This window comes from Herpailurus yagouaroundi, unplaced genomic scaffold, assembly GCF_014898765.1.
Source record: "Herpailurus yagouaroundi ecotype Mexico unplaced genomic scaffold, PumYag 28, whole genome shotgun sequence".
NCBI classification, from domain to species: domain Eukaryota; kingdom Metazoa; phylum Chordata; class Mammalia; order Carnivora; family Felidae; genus Herpailurus; species Herpailurus yagouaroundi.
The window spans coordinates 13,588,473-13,609,134 of record NW_024412376.1 but is presented as its reverse complement, the minus strand read 5'-3'; the positions used below and the strand labels follow the sequence as shown (position 1 = coordinate 13,609,134).

At 45.8% G+C, this 20,662-nt stretch overlaps 1 protein-coding gene across 1 annotated transcript in view; it reads left to right on the top strand.

Moving 5' to 3' along the window:
* Positions 1-20,662, top strand: part of RP1L1 (RP1 like 1) — a 50,853-nt gene that overhangs the window by 18,854 nt on the left and 11,337 nt on the right. Inside the window, 2 exon segments of the mRNA XM_040469757.1 lie at positions 15,506-15,621; positions 18,343-18,970. Coding sequence (XP_040325691.1) covers positions 18,362-18,970 — 609 coding nt within the window. The 5' untranslated portion in view covers positions 15,506-15,621; positions 18,343-18,361.

The window sequence follows — 20,662 nt, the reverse complement described above, 5'->3', positions numbered from 1 at the left end:
AGCAGTACCTTCAGTTCCAGCAAGCAGTACCTGAGCAATGCCGGTAACTTTGAGGATAGAACTGAACAGTCATGGAAACCAAGTTCTCCCCAGACCCACTACATTGCATCTATGCTTTGACTGTTCTGCTTTCTTTGATTTTATCTTCCTCAACTCATTGCAATCACAAAGGATCAGTGCACATACTTGTAGAAATCTTGAAGTTGCCAGTGAAGATGAGGTTGTGCAGTAGGGCGCATCTTGTCCTGTGGTCTATGTGCTGAGAATCTTGCTGCTTTTGCCCACCATGGTGATTTCTCTTTCTTGGATACTGGAAGAGCATGTATTCTGAACTATTTGCACAAAAGTGAGTGACTAAGGTGTTAGGAGCCAAAGATACTTTCTTCCCTCTGTAGTGCTCTGTGGCATGAGTACTCCACCCCATTTCATGCCCCTATCATCTCTCTTTCTGCTCAGACAACTGTGGTATGGTCTGGCCTGATCTCCTGAGCCCTGTCTTCTCTACCTCTGGGCCCTGAGGCTGCCTCAGGCATGATTAGGAGGCAGGGTGAGTTTGGGAGCCTGGTTAGGCCTTTAGCCACCCTTATTTACAGTAAGAGGGCAGGGTTTCTAGAGTCATGAAGATTGGATTCCCTTTACATCTGTCAGTTTTCTCATTTGAAAAAAAGTAGGGAGTATAAAAAGGAATATTAGTTCTTGCATTCCTCATGATACAATGTGAAGATTATATACAATACTATGAAAATGTTTTGTAAACAGTGACCAACCATGAACTAGTGGTTACTGAAGTTCATATGAATTCTATGTGGGTCTAGAGAACATTTTGGAGTAACTTGGGTCACAATCTGGAGATTTGAAGCCCCTCCAGTGCTCTAGGTGATACCAAATTCAAGAAGGTTAAAAAAGATGACTGTTTGTTTCTCTTCCAGGACTGTAGACTCCTCTGGGCAGGATTATGACTCCCCAGTGACTCTCTGGAGCCTGGCACATAGGAGGGTTGTGGAGAGGGTTTTTGGAGCAAAAATGTACTAAGGTCTCAGACATGTTACCAGTGCCCCTGTCCAGGGTTTCCTTTGGCTGGAAGCAGAAGTCATTTGGGGTATTTGGTTAGTTAAATCTCTGTCTGCCCCTCCAGATCCATTCTTAGACATTTGACCTATAAGGATTGCCTCATAGACCCCTGCACCCTCTGTCTTCTGGTTGGGTTTGGCCAATGGCAGGCACCAGCAGCAGATCAGAGGGTGAGAAGAGAGAGGTTGGGCTATTTGTTTTCCCATCCCCTGCCAGGCCTATACCTTTGGCAACATCTGCATTTTTTTACTCAAGGCCAATGGGTGGTTGCTCTGTAGATTCACCTCTTACTGACCCAGCAATGCTTTTTCCCTATCACCCCTCAGGCACAGAGGCAATAATGACTTCCCACTGTTGTCATCTTATAGGCACATCACAGTCCCTTGTTGGACCCTCTACCCATGTTTCTTCTCTCAACTCTTTCAGTCAACCCTTTGACTGTGCTTTGTGTTTCCCAACCCTGACTGACAAAGGTGGGTACCATCAGATGCTGACCCTCTTTCTCAAAGTGATTCCCGGGGTTCAGTGGTTCCAGGCCCTGAGCTTTGGTGGGGGGCCAGCCCAGCATAACAGATAAGCAAGAGAAGTGGCTGGGGTGCCACTCATTATACATCAGTCTTAGCCCAAGGGGGAGTGATTATAAACTTTTATTTATTTTAACTCTGAGTATTGGCTGAGCAGTCTCAAAGAGTAGGTCACAACTGGCTCCAAATAGTGTCAGAACATCAAAGGGTCCTCAAATGCTTTTAAATCCTAACATCGACCTCATTGACCATGTATCAGGTCAGCCTCAGATTGAGAATCGTATGACCATTCTGTCCAATGAATGTTCACCTATTTACAGTAGTGCCCCCTTATTCACAAGGGATATGTTCTAAGACTCCCAGTGGATGCCTTAAACCGTGGATGGTACCAAACCTTATATATACTGTTTTTTCCTATATATTCATACATTTGATAAAGTTTAATTTATAAATTAGGCACAATAAGAGATTAACAACAATAACTACTAATAAAATGGAACAATTATAACAATATACTATAATAAAAGTTATGTAAATGTGGTCTCTTTCTCTCTGTCTCTCATAATATGTTATTGTCCTGTACTCACCCATCTTCTTGTGATGAGGTGAGATGATAAGATGGCTACACGATGAGGTGAAGTGAGATGACTAATGCAGGCAATGTGTTAGGCTACTATTGACTTTCTGACAATAATAGGTCAGAAGAAGGATCACCTATTTTTGGATGGTTGCTGATGGGGGATAACAGAAACCATGGTAAGGAGCAGGGACAATTGTACTCATTTAGGCATTCAGCAAACATTTCCTGAGCACCTTCAATGTGCTATGCACTGGGGACCCCAAAATAAGTAACCTAGCTCCCACCCTGTCTCCTAGTGTAGTAGGAGAAATAAGCTGCATGCATACACGTCAATGATACAGTCAGCATGAAAATGAGGGGGAAGAGATAAAGCACTGCAAGAGCTCAGGGAAGAGAGAGGAAATCGGGATAAGATAGATCATAACTTCCTCTGGATCTGGGGTGGAGATAACCCCATAAATCAATACATTGGATTGTATAGCCAAGAGATGATTGTTTACCAACAAGCTAAGCCAAAACAGAGACCTACCAAGTGCCATGGGCTTCACAACCATCATCTCAAAACTCTTGGTAAACACGATTATCTTCACTGTGCAGGGAAGGAAACAGCTATGAGGATTGGATGGCTGCCCAGGAGGTTCTAGACTCAAGGTTTGCATCTGCACAGTCTCTTCTACATCCACACATCACAGAACAACTGCTCCTATCCATTTCCCAGAGAAGAAATGAAGGTTCTGTCTGCATCTGCATCTGATGATGGGTTGTAGAGTGGAGTGCTAGCCAGTTGTCACTGAACCTAAGTAGGAAAGACAGGGATTGCCTGTTGTTCTTGCACACGGGGGTTGCCCCATGTTGTTTTACATTATTTGTTAGGACCAGTGTGTGATGGTTAACTTACATGTCACTTTGACTGGGGTAAGAGGTGTCCAGATAGCTAGCAAAATATGATTTCTGGGTATGTCTGTGAGGGTGTTTCTAGAAGAGATTAGCATTTGAATCAGTAAACTGAATAAAGAAGACCTTCACAAACACGAGTAGGCATCATCTAATCCATGGAGGGTCCAAATAGGACCAAAAGGCAAAGGAAGGGAGAATTTGCTCTCTAATTGATCAATTGATCTAAGACGTCCATCTTCTCTTGTCCTCAGACATCAGCATGCTTGGTTCTTGGGCCTTCAGACTCTACTGGGACTGACACCATCAGTTCCCCCTGGGTGTCAGGCCTTTGGACTCAGATTGAATTATACCTCTGGCTCTTCTGGGCCTCAGGCTTGCAGATGGTGGACAGTGGGACCCCTCAGCCTCTGAAGTCTCATGCACCAGTCCCTCAAGATAAATCTTTATGTATCTCTATCCATACGTTCTGTTGGTTCCGTTTCCCTGGAGGACCCTGACTACTACACAATGATAGGATTGTGGGAAGAGAAACCGCTTGGCCTATGCCAATCACTATGCCCTCTCCTTGGGCCAGGTCTGTCCCCTGTCTTTGCTCCCTTTTCTTCCTCAGTAGGATCCGTCCTCTGGTGGCCTCTTGAAGGCTCCTCCCCCACCACTCCCACCATGTGAAGCATGATGACAAAATGACAAAAACATTCTCAAGGAAATGAGCAGTCCTGCTCACAGAGGCCACAGTAAGTGTCTGAGAAAGCAGGATTTGGAGTTATTCATTCAACTTCCATGGACTGATTCCAAATCTGCTCTGTGCTGGTTTCCCCCTTCCTGTTTTTGAATCCAGACACTTGCGGTCGCAGTATCTTCCCCACGGTGCAGTATTTATGGGCTTGTGGCCCTTGGTTTTCACTTCATCAAGAATGGGCTGCTTCTCTTCTGCCTGCAACCAACCCTCATCAATGGGCTGAGGCAGCCCTGAGGGAGAGATGTGGTGTTGGCAGTTTGAAGGCTGACAAAGCCTTGCCTCTGTCATTTGTGACCCAGAGGCCAAGGGACAAACAAACCCTGGAACTGTGCCTGGCCTTGGATTTCTCCTTTGTTTAGTGGGGCTTCCCACCCTCTCCCTTATAGGTTATGGTAGGAACAGTGAGGTCATACATACAACTATTATTGTACATATATGTATATATTTAAATATATTTATGTATGCATTTAAACATATATGCCTATATATAAAATCATTTTGTAAACTGGAAAGAGCTTTACACATGTTGCCTTAAAGCATTCTTTTCTTCTTTTACTTTTATGTTTATAAAGGTGTTTATGTCAGTATTGTCTGTAGTAATCACAGTAAGAAATGTCTACCCGTAGGGTAGTGGCTAAATATATTTGGTAAGTTTATTCAATGGGGTATCACAAAACATTTGTTAACATTAAACTTGATTTTTATTGAAGTATAGCATACATACAAAAAAAAGTGTATAAATCAGGAGTTATTAGCCAGCTATACTTACTGAATTATCACTGAGCAAACCAATGTAACCACTGCCAGCTCAAGAATCAGAAATTACCAGAGTTCCAGAGCCATTGTCCTCAAATGTGCTACCAATCTTCAATCCCTGCATCCCCTCCCCCATACATAGAACCACAGTCCTCTCACAGTACAGCCATTAAGTCTATTCTGAACTATATAAAAGATTACTGTATGATTTATTGTGTACAGTTAGGGGTTCTTTAGGTTTTGTGAACTCTTGCTGAGCTGTGCTTGTATATTCATTATGTACAGTGCCCCTTGCCCATTTTGTGGTGTGTGTGTGTGTGTGTGTGTGTGTGTGTGTGTGTATGTAGGTACTGTTGCCATGACAATATCCTCACCACAGGCCCTCCAATTCATCCTGCTGGTTCATCTTGGGTGATCATCATGCCCCTACTCAGAAGTCCCCCTTGGCTCCTGCCTGTGCAGCTGCTTTATATACAACACTTCCTCCCCCAAATAAGGGCGAGTAATGTCACCAAGCAATGTCACCACTCTGGAGAGTCAGGCTCTCTCCTTCAAACAAGGCCCCACCCACAAACTTGCTATGGGGCTCACCCTGCTCTGTCAGTGCACATCTTCCCACTCCCCCAAAGGGCCACTGGAAAGTCTTGGTCCAAATCTCTGCCACCCAAGCACCCCTCTTCCTGGTTTTTCACTCTTTATGTCCCCATTGTACTTAGAGATGCTTTGGAGATTTTTTTTAACAGTGATTTTCTGCCAGGTGCAGTTCCAGGGTTTGTTTGTCCCTGTGAATTTCTGTTGTGCCTAGACTTAACACCACTTGGGTTGGTCTGCAATTGCCATACACTATTTTCCAGGTGTTACTTTAGCTTAGTGGTTTTCAACACTGGCTGAGAATCACTTGGGGAGTTTTTTTGTTGTTGTTCCCCAAAGAAATTGAACACCATTTTTAAATTCTAAAAAATTGTTTGGATCTCAGGCCAAACCAAAGACTCTGGATATCTGAAGGTGCAGTCTGGGCATCAGTACTTTCAAAAGCTCTCTAGGGGTTATAGGCTGATGGGCTGAATCGTGCCCCCCCCCCACATTCTTATGTTGAATCCTAACCCCAGTACCTCAGAATATGATTATAGGTAAGGTCTTCTAAGAGGTAATGAAGTTCAGTGAAGACATATAGGTGGGCCCTAATCCAATATGACTGGCAAAGAGGAGGACATTAGGACACAGATGCATATGGGGGGACACCATGTGGGGACACAGGGAGAAGGTGGCCACCTTCAAGCCAAGGGGAGAGGCCTCAGGAGAAACCACCTCTGCCAACCACTTGGATTTTAGACTTCAGAACTGTGAGAATGTAAGTTTCTGTACTTGGAGATGCCCAATCTGTGGTACCAGATTACAGCAGCTGGAGAAAATACCCAGGTGATTCAGTTGCACATCCAAGTGCAGCCCTTCGCTAGCCACACTCATGTCCCTCCACCTCCCACCTCCCCAGTGGGATCATAATCTCCCTGAGGCCGGTGGTAGAACTGTACCTTTTGATTCCCTTGGTATAATACCTGGCTATTGACCCATTGGTAACAGCTCATTATATCATAGAACGTGGCTTCTGTGTGCATCTCTTGATGGGTTTTTTTTTTAAAATATTTATTTTTGAGAGAAAGAGAGAGTGCATGCACGAGTTGGAGAGGGACAGACAGCAGAAGACAGATGATCTCTGCTGACAGCACAGAGCCCAATGTTAGGCTTGAAATCACAAACCCGTGAGATCATGACCTGAGCCTGAGTCAGATGCTTAACTGACTGAGCCACCTGAGTGCCCCTCTTTCTGGTTTTTTACTCTTTATGCCCCCACTGTACTTAGAGATGCTTTGAAGTTTTTTTTTTTTAAAGTGATTTTCTGCTTATCATCTTGGCCACTTTTACGTCTATGATTTTCTGTAAAAGGCCTTTTTCTAATCCAGGGAGCCTGACCTTTGTTGGCATGTTTAATATTTTCTCTTATTTTGAGTAAACATCTGATTTTTCTGACCTTTTTATGTGGCCTATGCTTGGTCTACTGGGTTAGATAACTGTCACTGGCACCAATGACTTGCCATTTCCAGTAGGATTTTGAATCTTATTCAAGAATGCTACTGGCCTGGACTAGCTTCCTTCTCTCTGGGCTCATCCTTCTGTTCACTTCTTCTGTTGTGCATGCAGGAGAAAACCTTGCCAAAGGGCTCACTCACCTCCACACACCTTTTGTTGCTCAAGACCATCACACCCAGGAGAGCACTTTTTCCCCCCCAGAAATGGGCCATTCAAGAACCACTGGATTTTGCATTTGGAAGTGAATAGAGGTGTCATTTACTGATGGGAAAGTGAGGCCCAGAGGTAGCAAGTGATCTGCACACAGTCAGATAGCTAGGCAGCGGCCAAGCCCATGTTTGCAGGCTGCCTGTCAAATAGTGCAGAGCTCTTTTCTCTGACCCATGCTGCTACCCTGTAGACAGGCATTTATTTTCCTGGGAAACAATATGGGCATATAGCAAAACCAAAATGCTTCATTCTCCAGAACTTGTCTTGAAGTTTTCTCTCAATCTGTCCTTTATAGCTCTCAAACTTTATATCACATCCTCTTTCTCCACTTGAAAGCCAAAGATGGCCCAGAGTGGTCGGTCATTGCTGCCAGACCTGGTTTCTCTACCTGCTGCTACAGTCGTTGCTAGCCCCCATGCAGGTCACAATGGCCCTTGAAGTTCTGCAACAGGAAGTAGGCAGAAGTTGTTAGATGACAGCTTCCGGTCAATTTTCTAAGGGGTTAACTCAGTTGGTAAGTGCCTCTGACTTTCCCCCTTCCTCCTCTTAAAATGTGGATGGGTGGCAAGGAAAGGAAGTGTGCAGAGCTGGAACAAAGCAAGACAGGGTTCTTAGCTCTGTTCCTAGCTCTCTACCCCATGACTGAGCTCTAAAGAAGATCTCCTTTTGGACTCCCTACCTGACTCCCACTTGGGGTAGGGCCTCATCAAGGTAGGTTGGGTAGAGTGGATTGGTAGGCACTCTCATGTTTACTTCTGAGCTACCTGTATGCCTTGGGGTATGGACAGAACGACACAAGAGCTCAGGGGTTGGTAGTAAAGCTGTGGCAGGTGGCTTTGGTGAGCACAGAGCCTGAAGAAGCAGACCATTAGTGTTGGGCTGAATGGATTCTGGTCAAACGACAGCAGCCATCTTGTAACTATGAGGGAACTTGAAGAGAGAAGTCAGGAGTAAGTGTAACAAGGCAGACATGTGGAAATTGTCAGGGACATTCTGTACTGGCTCAAGAGTGTCCATCTCTGGACTTTTTTTATGTGAGAGAATAAACAACTACCTTAATTAAAGTCATTTGGGGATAAGGGTCTCTGTTATTAGGAGCCAAATGCAATTTCTGATACTACAGTCATCTTGTTGATGACTCCATTTGTTTAAAAGTTGTTTCCTAAGTCAGCTGAGAGTAGCCTCAGTGTCCTAGGAAAGCTCTGGCCATTCTCAACCCCTAGTTCTGCCCTCTTGGCCTGCCCCCAAAGAAGTCTATCCCTTCCTTCTCCCCAGCTTCTGCCCAGTTCCTTCACATTGATTTTTTTAAATTTGATCCTTACTCCATCTCTTTTACCTGAGATTATATGTTTGTTGGATCTCAGGCATCCTTAGTTCATTTCTTAGCTGCCTGGGTTTGTCCTGTCTGTGCACCGCGCCCCCCCCCCCCCCCGCCAGCTGTCTCCAGCCCATGGTATCTGTTGGACTTGCACTTTTTTTTGGCTATTTGTTTCTTCCATGCACTGGCCCATGGGCAGGCAAGCTTTCTCACCTTGGGCTATACTGCCCCTATTTTATTGTTATCTTATTCTTTGCTGACTGTACTCTTACCACTGCATGGTCTCCCAAGAATCATTTATTCTGCAAATATTTGTCAAGCACCTGTGATGTGCCAAGCACTGCCTGGGACAGCAGGGACAGAACCAGAAGCACCTCCTGCCTTCTTCGGAGCTCAGAAACTCCACTTTGCACATTCCACTTTGCATTTTAAGCCCTATAAATCCAGGCCATCTCATTAGCCTACTTCCTTTGTTGATAAGCTGTCTAGAAAATATTAGCAAGTGTGTACGTGGGAGGTGGGGGGCAGGAACATATTCTAATGCTGTTTGTATTTTTTTAAACTCAGTTTCCAAGGATTTTACTTCCTATGTCAATATCAGGGTTCTTCCCATCCCAGCTCTCTTTTCCTGACTTGTCATGAAGGTGTCTTTCCTTTATCATCAGGCAGAAAGGGAACTATCTTCAGAAAACTTTTCTCTGTAGCTACAAGTTGAATAAGAGTATCTATATTCACAAACACAATTTCTTTCCTTCTTCCTAAATCCCACCACCAGCATATACTGATCAATCCAGAGCTCCACAGTGTTTCTGTCAATTATCCTTCCTCTCCTCAGTTTTCTCATCTCCAGTAACTAGGCAAAGGTTCTTTGTGTATGAAAGACAACATTTTAGTTTTATTCTCTTAGCAAATTTCTTTTTAAATTTTTTTTCTTCCACTTTTTTATTTATTTTTGGGACAGAGAGAGACAGAGCATGAACGGGGAGGGGCAGAGAGAGAGGGAGACACAGAATCGGAAACAGGCTCCAGGCTCTGAGCCATCAACCCAGAGCCTGACGCGGGGCTCGAACTCACAGTCCGCGAGATCGTGACCTGGCTGAAGCCGGACGCTTAACCGACTGCGCCACCCAGGCGCCCCTCTCTTAGCAAATTTCAATACAATTACAATTCACAAATGAAACAAATACAATGTTATCGACTATAATCACCATGTTTTACATTAGATCCTCAGACCTAGATCAGAAAATTTTATCCTGGACTTTGTGAATCTTTGGGGGGCTTCTATGGGTGGGCTTCAGAGGCCCATGTCCCCCGAAATTGTATGCAATATTATGTACATATAATTATTGGACATGTGGAATATGGCGATGTACTCATTTTTTCTGGGGTGTTCTTCATGGTTTTCACCATAATTTTGAAAGGGGAGGGTATTACCTGGACAATTTTAGGAACTAATGAGTCCAGTAGTTTTTCAAGAGGTCTTCATGATTCAAGGTAACTCATTCATAGCATAGCATTATGTGCTACCCTTTCCTACAAACTCCTCGTGTAACTTCAGTGGCCCTTTAGTTTGTCACCTTCTTTTTATGATTAAAGTAACTGAGCTCAGAGAGGTCAATCTGCTCAGAGCCATCAGCTAGTTACTAGAAGAGCCAAGGTGGGCTCATGAGCCTGGGTCCCCCTGGAAGCAGCAAGGACACTCATGTGCCCAAGGGTGAGGACCCAGGTGCAGACGTTCTGTCTCCTTCCCTGCATTATAAATTTTAGTAGACATAAACCCATGTCTCCATGCTGTGCCTCAGTCTGTGTCTAACCAAATTTCTGGCACATAGCAGATCTCAGCATTTGCCTCTGGGTTGCTTTACTGCCATTAATCACAACCACCACTCTTGTTACACTTGCTTTCCCTCTCGCACTGTTGATTTTCTTCCTGAATCCAGCCCTCAGAACCTTGAGCACCTCTAGAGAGGACCTATTCTGCTGGGGAGCCAGTGTGGTGTTTGCCATCACCCTTCTCCATCTCAGCACCAGATTTGGGAAGTCTCCACCCACCAAATCACCTTTCTCCTCACCCCCTCCTTTACATTTTTTCTATTATTTCATTTTACATTTCCTATTGTGGTAAAATATACATAAAATGTACCATTTTAACCACTTTTAAGTGTACAATTCAGCAGCATTAAGGACATTCACATTGCTGTGCAGCCATCACCACCATCCATCTCAACTCATTTTATCTTCCCAAACAGAAACTGCATCCCGAGTAACACAAACTCCCCATCCCTCCTCCTCCCAGCCCCAGCAGTCACCATGCTACTTTCGTCTCTATGAATTTGTTCTGGGTACCTCATATGAGTAGAGTGATACGTATATGATACAAAGGATTATTCCCTTTGTATTTGGCTTATTTCGCTTAACATAATGTTTTCCCTTCCCTTTTAAGGCTGAATTGTAGTCATTTGTATGTCTCTGCCACATTTTGCTTATTTGTTTATCTGTTGATAGATACTTGGGTTGCTTTTGCCTTTTGGCTATTGTGAATAATGCTTCTATGAACATGGTATACAAATATCTGTTTGAGTCTCTGCTTTCAGTTCTTTTGGGTGTATACCCAGAAGTGAAATTTCTGGATGATATGGTAATTCTATATATGATTTTCAATGTTTATTTTTGAGAGAGAGAGAGAGAGAGAGAGAGGATGAGGGGCAGAGAGAGAGGAAGACACAGAATGTAAAGCAGGTTACAGGGTCCAAGCTGTCAGCACAGGCCCTGACATGGGGCTCAAACCCACAAACTGTGAGATCATGACCTGAGCTGAAGTTGGACGCTTAACCGACTGAGCCACCCAAGTGCCCATATATCTGGTTTTTAGAGGAACCGCCACACTGTTCTCCATAGCAGCTAAACGTTTTTACATTCTGACCAGCAAAATCGCCACATCCTTGCCAACACTTGTTTTCTGGATTTTTGATTTTGTTTGTTTTTGATAATAGCTATCCCAATGGGTGTGAGGTGGTATATGTCATTGTGGTCCCCTCCTTCTTTTATGAGTCACATTTGCCCATCTGAGCACCATGACATGACTATCAGGTTTTAGTACACTGACTCCCTGATGCTGTTGTCACTTCAAATCAGTAGAAATCAAACTCAAGTAAGCACTGTGGCTTTATCACAACTATGTGTACAACCCATGTGTGGCTCTTTGTCATACTGTATTTCACTGACTTTAATACACAGAGGTTCGCCCATGTTTTAATATCTCTGAAATCAGGATGTATCCTGCAATTAATAGCATGTCTTTGTCTTAGTCTCTCACAATCACTTTCTTTCTCTCTCTCTCTTTCTCTCTCTTGTTCTTCCTTCCTTCCTTCCTTCCTTCCTTCCTTCCTTCCTTCTTGACTCATAAAATAATGCTGCTCCTTGGGAAACTGGAGTCACTGAAAGGTGGTGTTGAAAATGGCTCTACACTGGGTATTGTATGGAAACCAATTTGACAATAAATTTCATATAAAAAAAAAAAAAAAAAAGAAAATGGCTCTAGACTCCATACACCCTGTATGGACCCATTGTGGACCTGGAGGAACCTATGAAGGTCTTAGCTGCCTGGAATATCGGTGGCTCTTATTCTCTCTGGAGGCTACGTGCTGTAAACATTTTTCTCTGGGACATGTACTACTGACGTCATTGTTGTTTCTTTGAGCTGTTGATTGTAATATCAATTAACACTTCAAGGCTTCAGCCACAGTGCTCTCCCTGCTTTCTGCTCACTCCCTCTTAGATCTAGCTCTGGGGTCCTTGCCACTTGTAGTTTTTCTCCTGCAAAGCCCAGCCTCCACCCTGCCTGCAGACTTCACCCTATTTATCCTCTTCCTGAATCCATCACTCTTGCTGCCTGCTCCTGCCTCCAGCTCCTTACCCTGGCATAGCCTGCTTCCAGGACTGCAGACAACACTGTTTCCTCCCCTGCAGGCCCGCCCTTCCAATTCGTCCACCAGGGCTGTCACCGTTTTGAGAATTTCCTGTGATTTCTATTTTTTTCATCTTTTGCCCCTTAATCTGTTTTTCCCTGCTTCCCTCCCCCTCCCACACACAGCTGGAATGCCTCCTCTGCTTTCTTGCCCTGCTTCCTCCTGAAATCCCCTAACACCCCTCCCCCATCCTTTGCTGCCCCAAACCAATCCCACAATAGCACTGACTGGTGCTGTGGGCCCTGGGGTTTGCTGGGCCAGAAAAGTGGTTCACCCTCTTGTCTCTGTGCTCACCAAGACTACCCACCTTGGCTTGGCAGCTGGGCCTTGAGCTCTTGCATGATCTTGTCTATATGCATGGCAGCTTGGTCACCTGGGAAAGCTGACTCAGAGTCCCCTCCAATACACTCTGCCCAGCATACCTTGGTGAGGCTCTTCCCCAGTGGAAGTGGGGTAGGGAGTCCAAGAAGAGGTCTCTCTTAGAGCTCGGTCATGGGGCTTGGCTGGACAGAAGCCCTCTGCTGCTTGAGTGTCTCTCACCTTATCTTGGCTGCACCCCCTCTGCCACCAGAATTCCTTCCACTGGACCTCAAGCTAGGAACTGGATGTGGAAAGCTGGAAAGCAAGCCTTATTTGCTGTCTTCCAGCTCTGCCCCCTTACTCTCTCTGCCCCTTTCCCCCCACTATTCCTTGCATCCAGAAATGTCAGGCTCCCTCTTCCTTTATACCCTTTTTATCAAGTACTGGGGCAAGGGCTGTCTTCCTTCTCCCATGACGCAGGTTTAGAATTGTGTGGCCAGTCTGCTTCATGTGGTAAGGAGGACCTTAATGGACTCAGGCCACCCTGTCTCTGGGCCAGGTCTGGAGTCCTTCCTTGCTTGTCTGTTTAGGAGGTCATATCCTCTCTCCCTCCACTTAGGGAGAGAAACCTCATGATTTTACCAGGAGGAAAGCAACGAAGGACAAACTGACATATGCAACTATGTGTATCAGCTGATTATTAATCCTTTGTCCCACATCTGAGGGCCTGTGTTACATTCTCCCCTCTCCAACCCTCACCGGCAGGTAGGAATGAGGCAGTTGTCCCATACTGGGGGTAGAGTGGGAGGATCTGGGAGGGGCTTGAGGGCCACCCTCCCCACCCAAGGGGTCTTCTGAACTCAGAAACCCAGCTTTGGAATCCAGAAAATGCAGGATACTCACTGGTCCTGCTCCCTGGTGGGTCCAAGTCCCTTTCTATTTCAAATGACAGGAACCTCAGCTCAGGAGAGAATGGCTGGCTCACATAACTAAAGAGTCTGGCTTTCCAGTTTGGGTTCTGGTTTTAGGCCCTGCTGAATCCAGGGGCTCAACCAGCTCCACCAGTCGACTCATGGCAAGACCAGATTATCGAGGCCTCACTGACACAGGGCCAGTGCCAGGAAGAGGCCACCTGCTCCTGGGAAACCGCACAGGCCCCACACTGAAGGTGACCAACTGTCCGGTTAGCTGGGGGACAGGGGGTGGCAAATGGGTCCCAGCATTTGAGGGGGCAGGTTCAATGTTAAAACCAAGACAGTCCCAGGGTGTTGGTTAAGTCGGTTGGTTAAGCATGGGCTCAGGTCATTATCTCATGGTTCGTGGGTTTGAACCCCATGTCAAGCTCTTCAGTGTGGAGCTTGCTTGGGATTCTCTCTCTCTCTCTCTCTCTCTCTCTCTCTCTGCCTGTCCCCCCTCTCACAATGAATGAATAAACTTAAAAAAATATTAAAAGGTAAATGACATTTAACTTGGTAAATATAGATGAAAAGCATTTCAAGTAGAAAGAACAGCATGGGAAGAAAAAAAAAAAAAAACCCTGTGGGATTTCCCTCTTTTTAGGGGATGGTGTTGGCAGAATGTTGCATGGGATGTATTTATTACGGGATTCTGAATGGTCAGGGTTTGCACCTCCTCTGCTCGTTTGCTCTCACTCTCGAAATAAAACATTAAATAAATAAATAAATAAATAAAACTAGGCAAGATGTCCCCAGTAAGCTGGAACAGTTGGTCACCTTGGCCTGCAACAACATCTGCTTCTTATTTCCCCACTATTTTTGCCAGACTGGGATACTGTCCTCCTTTTCTTCACTTACCTGTTCTTAGATCTAACGTAGGGAACCCGAGTTTGCTTTTGCCACTTTTGGCCTCTTAAGCTTCAGCAGAGGGGGACTTTGGGTTCTGCTGTTGAGGTACCTGGTGCCAGAGCTGTGTCTGAGCTGCTTTATCCTCACGGGGCATCCACCGGCTCCCTAAATAAAGCCATGTCAGATGCACTCCTGGGCGGTGCACCTGCTCCCGCCCAGAGGATGACCCTTCCCACCACCCCCTCACCCCTTCCTCCAAAACTGCTCCTCCCTCTGCAACCTCGCTGGATGAGTAGACAGTGCCACCTCCCACTCAAGTCCCTGAGCCTGAACCCCGAGCGCCACGCAGGACCTCGTCCTCCCTTGCAGCGCCCTCCACAGCCCGCTTGTTGGTCACCAGTCCCTCTAGTGCCTTCTCAGCCTCTGCGGGATCAGTCCACAGCAATTGACCTTCACTCACCAATTACCGTCCTGCTCTCCCAGGCCCCATTCTCCCTACTGTTGTCAGAGGGGTCTTTCTAAAATATTAGGATGACACCCTCGAAGGCTCTTCTCGAATGCCCAAGCTTTCTCCCTCTGCTGCAACTTTGCACATACTCCCCCATCCCAAATGCCCTGAGCAGAGCAGGGATGGCAAGTGACTGGTACTTCTCTGGCCCATCTCTGCCTTGATGCTATGGCAACATTGCTAGCTGATTGCAACACACAGGAAGCCTGGACACCTTTCCTCCAGTCCTTCCACCTGCCCACCTGGTTGTTCAGAATTGGCACCAAAGCCATATCTATTTGTCATGCTGGTCCTAACTTCTTCCTTCTCTGGTTAATCCTTAAATTGTCCTTTAGGTCTCAACTCAGGAGGCTGCATGTCACCTCTGTCAGGAAGTCTTCCCTGATTTGCTGTTCCTCTTAATCTGCTTTTTGTCACACCCTGTGTATAATATATCTATATCTATATATCTCAGAACATTTTTTATGTTACATTTTAATGATGTCCTTGCTTGTCACACTAAAATGTGAACTTTTTGAAGGTTCATGAAATGTCGCTGCAATCTTCATATTTCCAGGACCCAGCATGGACCCTAGTACCCACTAGATGCTCAGAAATCTTTGATGGGTACACATATGAGTGAACGAATGGGTGATTGAATGAATAACCTGGTATGGCCAGGTTGTTTTGAAGGTGAATGAATCAAAAGTTCATTAAGCCTCCTTGAAAAGGAAAATCGATTTGCTTCTCCCTTCCCCGTAGCTGCAAGAGAAGGTCATGCTTCTCAGAGACTTGCCAAGAGATGAAGTTGAACCTGTTTGTTTCAATCAATGAGGCTGGAAAGCAAGCAGTTGCCTCACCTTCCTGCGAGGAGCAGTGTGAGTCATGTATGCCCTCACCTTTCCTAGTCCACAGATCTAGGCCACCCTGGGTCCTTCAGCTCATTCTCCTGGGTCCTAAATGTTTTTTCTAACATGTGCCTGTATATGTGTGCATGCACATGTGTGTGTACGTCTGTGTGTGTGTGTTTATGTATATGCAGCATCTTGCCAGTTATTTGAGTGCAGGTACATTCAGCAGGGAATGACCAGTAAGTTCCCTCAGCTTCTTGGTCTCATGTGCGCTTGGTCTCATGCTGGGAAGGAGCCTTCATGGTGAACTGTGACTGCTGCTAGCCTGATCTTCAGTACTTAGGATCCATTTCTCTTTTTATTTCAAAAACCCAGTTGGATATTGAGAATTCTAACTCAAAAAGATGTGATTTTCTAGAAGAATGCCAGAAGAAAGGGGCAGTCAGCCCCTTGAGCATATGTTGCAATGTTTAGCTTTTGCCTGGGTCCTCAAGGAATGACAGAAGGGTCTTTGCCTGTGCTGCAGGCCAGGTTCTGCTTGAAGGCTCCCCTTTTCACTGCAGAGTTGCTGTCTCAGAGGTTTCCAGAGAGGCTCTCTCTGCCCAGAAATAGTTTGCAAGAAGCAGAAAAGCCCTTGGAGGCAGCAGAATGTTGGGGAACGTGGCAATGCTGGGGGACGTGGTGACATTGAAGAATGCAGTGACAGCGGAGAACACTGACCTTGGGGACATGGTGATACTGGGGGACACGGTGACCCTCCTTGCCCCTCTCTCAGTCCCTTCGGAAGGGCCAAGAAGGATGTGCATTATCATAAGCGAAAATGGAAATCAAGTAGGAAGAAAAGTTAGTCCTGCAGGAAGACATGCCTGGGTAACAGCTTATGACCACTGCAGGGATGTTAGTGGGAGGCCTAAGAAAGCAGCTTAAAGGGATTAGCTGGGAGGGAGGAGTTTGAAGAACCTAATTACAAAGTTTGTACCAGAGATGAGAGTGGATTAAAAGGCCTCTTTGTGCTCCAAGATTTTGAAAATGAGAGAAGAGTTCTTTCCCTAAGATGAATGCGGATAAATAGAGAGTAAAGGTAAGAAAGGGAGATGGGGGCACCACTGAGCCGTAAGTAGGATTAATGGCTGCAGCAGGGAAGATCATGTTTACTTGCCGTGTGCACATTTATGAGGATCCTGCTATGGTCTGAACCACGTGGAAGCAGGGAAGACTCCTCACTTGGTCATGATTCATCAAGTATCAGTTTACTGACAGGATTGAGCGTTGTTATGAGTTCTGTGAAATATGGGTGTTATTAATTGGTTTGTATTTCCTGGGCCTCTGATCTGTGTCAAGCATGGGGCTTGGAGCTCTGGGCAGTACAGATTTGCTTCCCAGGCTTGGGGTACTTGGCCAGAAGGGATACAGGCCCAGAATATTGGAAATATCGGGGGGAGATATACTGAAAACGGAAGTTGCCCCGGACTAGGGATCTGGTGCAGGCTTCACAAAGGAGGTAAGCCAAGGCAGGGTGCAGAAGGATAGGGGCTGCCATGCAGGGAGAGCCTCTGAGCCAGGCAGCCTGATGGGAGTGGAGAATTCCTGCAGGAAATAAATAGGAGCTGAGGCTCAAGGGGCAGCCAGAAGCAAGCCTGAGAAGCCCTTTAATTGTGGGGGTAAATGGCCCAAACTTCTTTTTCAGACACTGGGGAATCAATTGAAGGATTTGGAGCATAGGAAATGTCTAGGTAAAAACTAGGTTTTAGGACAACTTGACCGGCAGGTGCACAGAACAGAGCAGGGTGATCTGGACAGGAAGAGCCTGTGGGAGGCTTTTCCAAGGGTCCAGGGCAAGACAATGGGGGTTCCCCTGAGGTGGGAATAGAAATGAACAGTTTGACAAATGGGCTTGATCCTATCAAAGCTAGGCTAAGCCACCAATCTTCCACATCGATGGAAGTGGGCTGGGGTATTCTCCCATAGGGTTTATTACACATCTTCCAAAGACTTTGGAGGGATGCAAGGAGGGGGACATTCTTTTTACATTAATGCAAACATTACCATATAATAAAGAAAAGACACGGTGGCATCCTCTTTGGGCTACAAGTCTCCTCGTCTACCCTCCCATCTCCCGAGTGGTTTGTGACCAAGGGATTCTGCTCACCTGGTACCTAGAAGATGTGAATCCAGATTGCTGGGAATCCCTCCAGGGTTACACACAAAACCTTGCACTGAGAGAGCAGGCAAGGTACCCAAGTCTCCTGAATGCCTGTCCCATGTTCTTATACTTGTGTTATATGGTCTTCTCTTTATTTACCCACCTCTTTAGGAGACAAGCTCTAAAGTATTAAAGGAGTTCAAGGTGGTAGAAGAGGGTAAGAGAAACAGCAAGGGGAAGGAAAGGAAGAAGAATTTATTGATGCTTACTCTATGCCAGGTGTTCTGTACGTGTAAACTCAGTTAATCATTATAGTCACTATGCAGAGTGAACATGGCTGCATCTTAGAGGTGAGATCCACCAAGATGAAGATTATGTCATTAACCTCCTGGGTATTAAGTGGGGAGTTGGGATTTGAATTCGTATCTGTCTGGTGCCAAACCTTTGGCCTTCCTTCTATTCCTGTCAAAATGGGTTAACCAGCTTCTATGTAGCCGAGTGGAACAAATTTGGGATGGCCAGGAGGCGCCTCTCTAAAAAGGAGAGAGAAATGCAAACTCTCGCAGGTTTCTCTCTGACTCTCCTCTTCCTCTAATCCCTTTCAGCTGCCTGGACCTCCACGCCATGAACAGCACCCTGAGAGATGCCCAGGCCCCGAGCCACCGGGAGTGCCTACTGCCTTCTGTGGCCCGGACTCCCTCTGTCACCCAGATCACACCAGCCAAGAAGATAACCTTCCTCAAGAGAGGGGATCCCCGGTTTGCTGGCGTTCGCTTGGCTGTTGACCAGCGCGCTTTCAAGAGCTTCGGTGCTCTGATGGATGAGCTCTCTCAGCGCATGCCTCTCTCCTTTGGGGTGCGCTCTGTCACTACGCCCCGGGGCCTGCATGGCCTCAGTGCCCTGGAACAGCTGGAAGATGGTGGCTGCTACCTCTGCTCTGATAAGAAGCCCCCCAAAACACCCAGTGGACCAGGCTGGCCACAAGGGGGAACCTCATCTGCTCAGCAGTCAAGGGAATTTGAAAGCCGGGGTGAGGCGCCAGGAACATCCTCTTCCTGCAAGGGTCCTAAGGTCCCAAGGAGGATAATGCTGATTAAGAATGGGGACCCTAGGTTCCAGAAGACAGTGGTTCTCAGTCACAGAAATACAAGGAACCTGACGGCCTTTCTCAGCAAAGCCTCAGATCTTCTGCACTTTCCTGTGAAACAGGTGTATACGACCAGTGGAGAAAAGGTAGGCTGTCTGGGTATGATATTTCCTCTAAAAAGTTCTTTGGCCCTCAGATCGAAATACTTTGATGGAATCGGGAAGTTATCCCTTAAAATGAAGCACAGATTGCCCTGCTATTAATTAAAGGTGAATAGAAACATGCAGTCAGTTAAACAAGCAATTATTATTTATATTCTGGCTACCATTTAGTGAGCACTTAGTAAGTGCCAGACACCACGCCTTGCACATTTTTATTATTTCCTCATCCAATCCTTCTGTTATCCAATCCCACCTATTTCGGTGAGAATTCAGTGCAAAACATGAAAACTACTCAAAGTACCTTTAGCAGAAAGCAATCTAATACAGGGCATCAGGGGATTTCCAAATCTTTGAACAATTGGAGGCATGAGCTCTGAGCTGGTCTGCAGGAAGCTACTACCCTGCTTGAAGCTACTGTGATTATTGAATTGAAGGGTACTTCTCTGCAGTGGCAGCCAAGTTTGTAAAGCTGGGATCAGGAAACTGCCACAGCTGCATGTTGACATTATTGACATGCAGGAACACTGGGGTGCCGAGTCCAGACACTGCTGTCTGGGCTACTGTAGCTGTCTGGTACCCACACATTTGCTTTGCAACAACAACAACAAGAATCAAGAAGAGATAGTGTCTGTCTCACTTGCTTTCCCAGACTTGATCAAGTACGTCTAATTGATGGAGAACCCAATCTTCATACAGTCCTAACTTTAAAGAAGGCTAGTGAATGTAATTTTTGCCTTTCCAGATTTTGCAGAACATAAATGTGCACTGTAGGTGGGCGTGATAGGGGAAAGAGGTGGATTGATCTAATGCACAGTCTCCCCATAATCCACTCCTATCACTATTTAACACCTGTATATACTACTCTACCACTACTTAAATTTATAAGCAGCATCTACAGCAGCAGGTTCTCACCTAAGAATGTAGCTGTCCTTCCTACAGTCAGAACATATGCACTTCCTCCCCAACTCCGAGTCACATCAGGGTCACATTAGAACTGTACCATCCATCCTCTGGGGACAAGCCCACCTTGTAGCCTCTGTGTTAAGATTTAGCTATCAAGTCCACAACCACCAAAATACCTTGTATAAAGTGCCAGATGGAGGCAAAGGCAAAACATAGAAAATTGTTTCACACCTACCAAAGCTGTGAAGTAAACCAGGTTATCTACTGCAAGGCCATTGATGGTATTAGGTTTCCTTCTACTGTCCATTTTGTGTGTTCCCTCTGACCTCTGCCAGCACCTCAGCTTAATGTGGTTATGGATGTGGTAGAGTGACTGAACCATTTCTACAATCTAAATTATGGTGCATTTACTATTTGCTAGCATGTGCTGTATCTTTCCTGTGGACTCTGAGCCCTTGGAGGTTCTTCATGAGCTTCTGGGTTAACTTTTACCACTGAATATGACAGCTACAGAAAGCACCCAAGGAATTCCCTGAGCAATAGATGACTTTTCCCCGATCCTATTGCATTACAGCAGCCCTATTTCCCCTTAATAATCAGAATCAATCATCCCATTCAATACAGAAACCCCCTTGTTGCCTTGTGGTTCATTGTTGCAAGAATCACCATATGGCCAGGTAAGGGATCCTTTAAACTTTCAACTGTGCTGTCTCAACTTTCAACTTCACTGACCCACTGTTGTGTCTCCTGGTTGGAACATTTCCCCTTAGATCC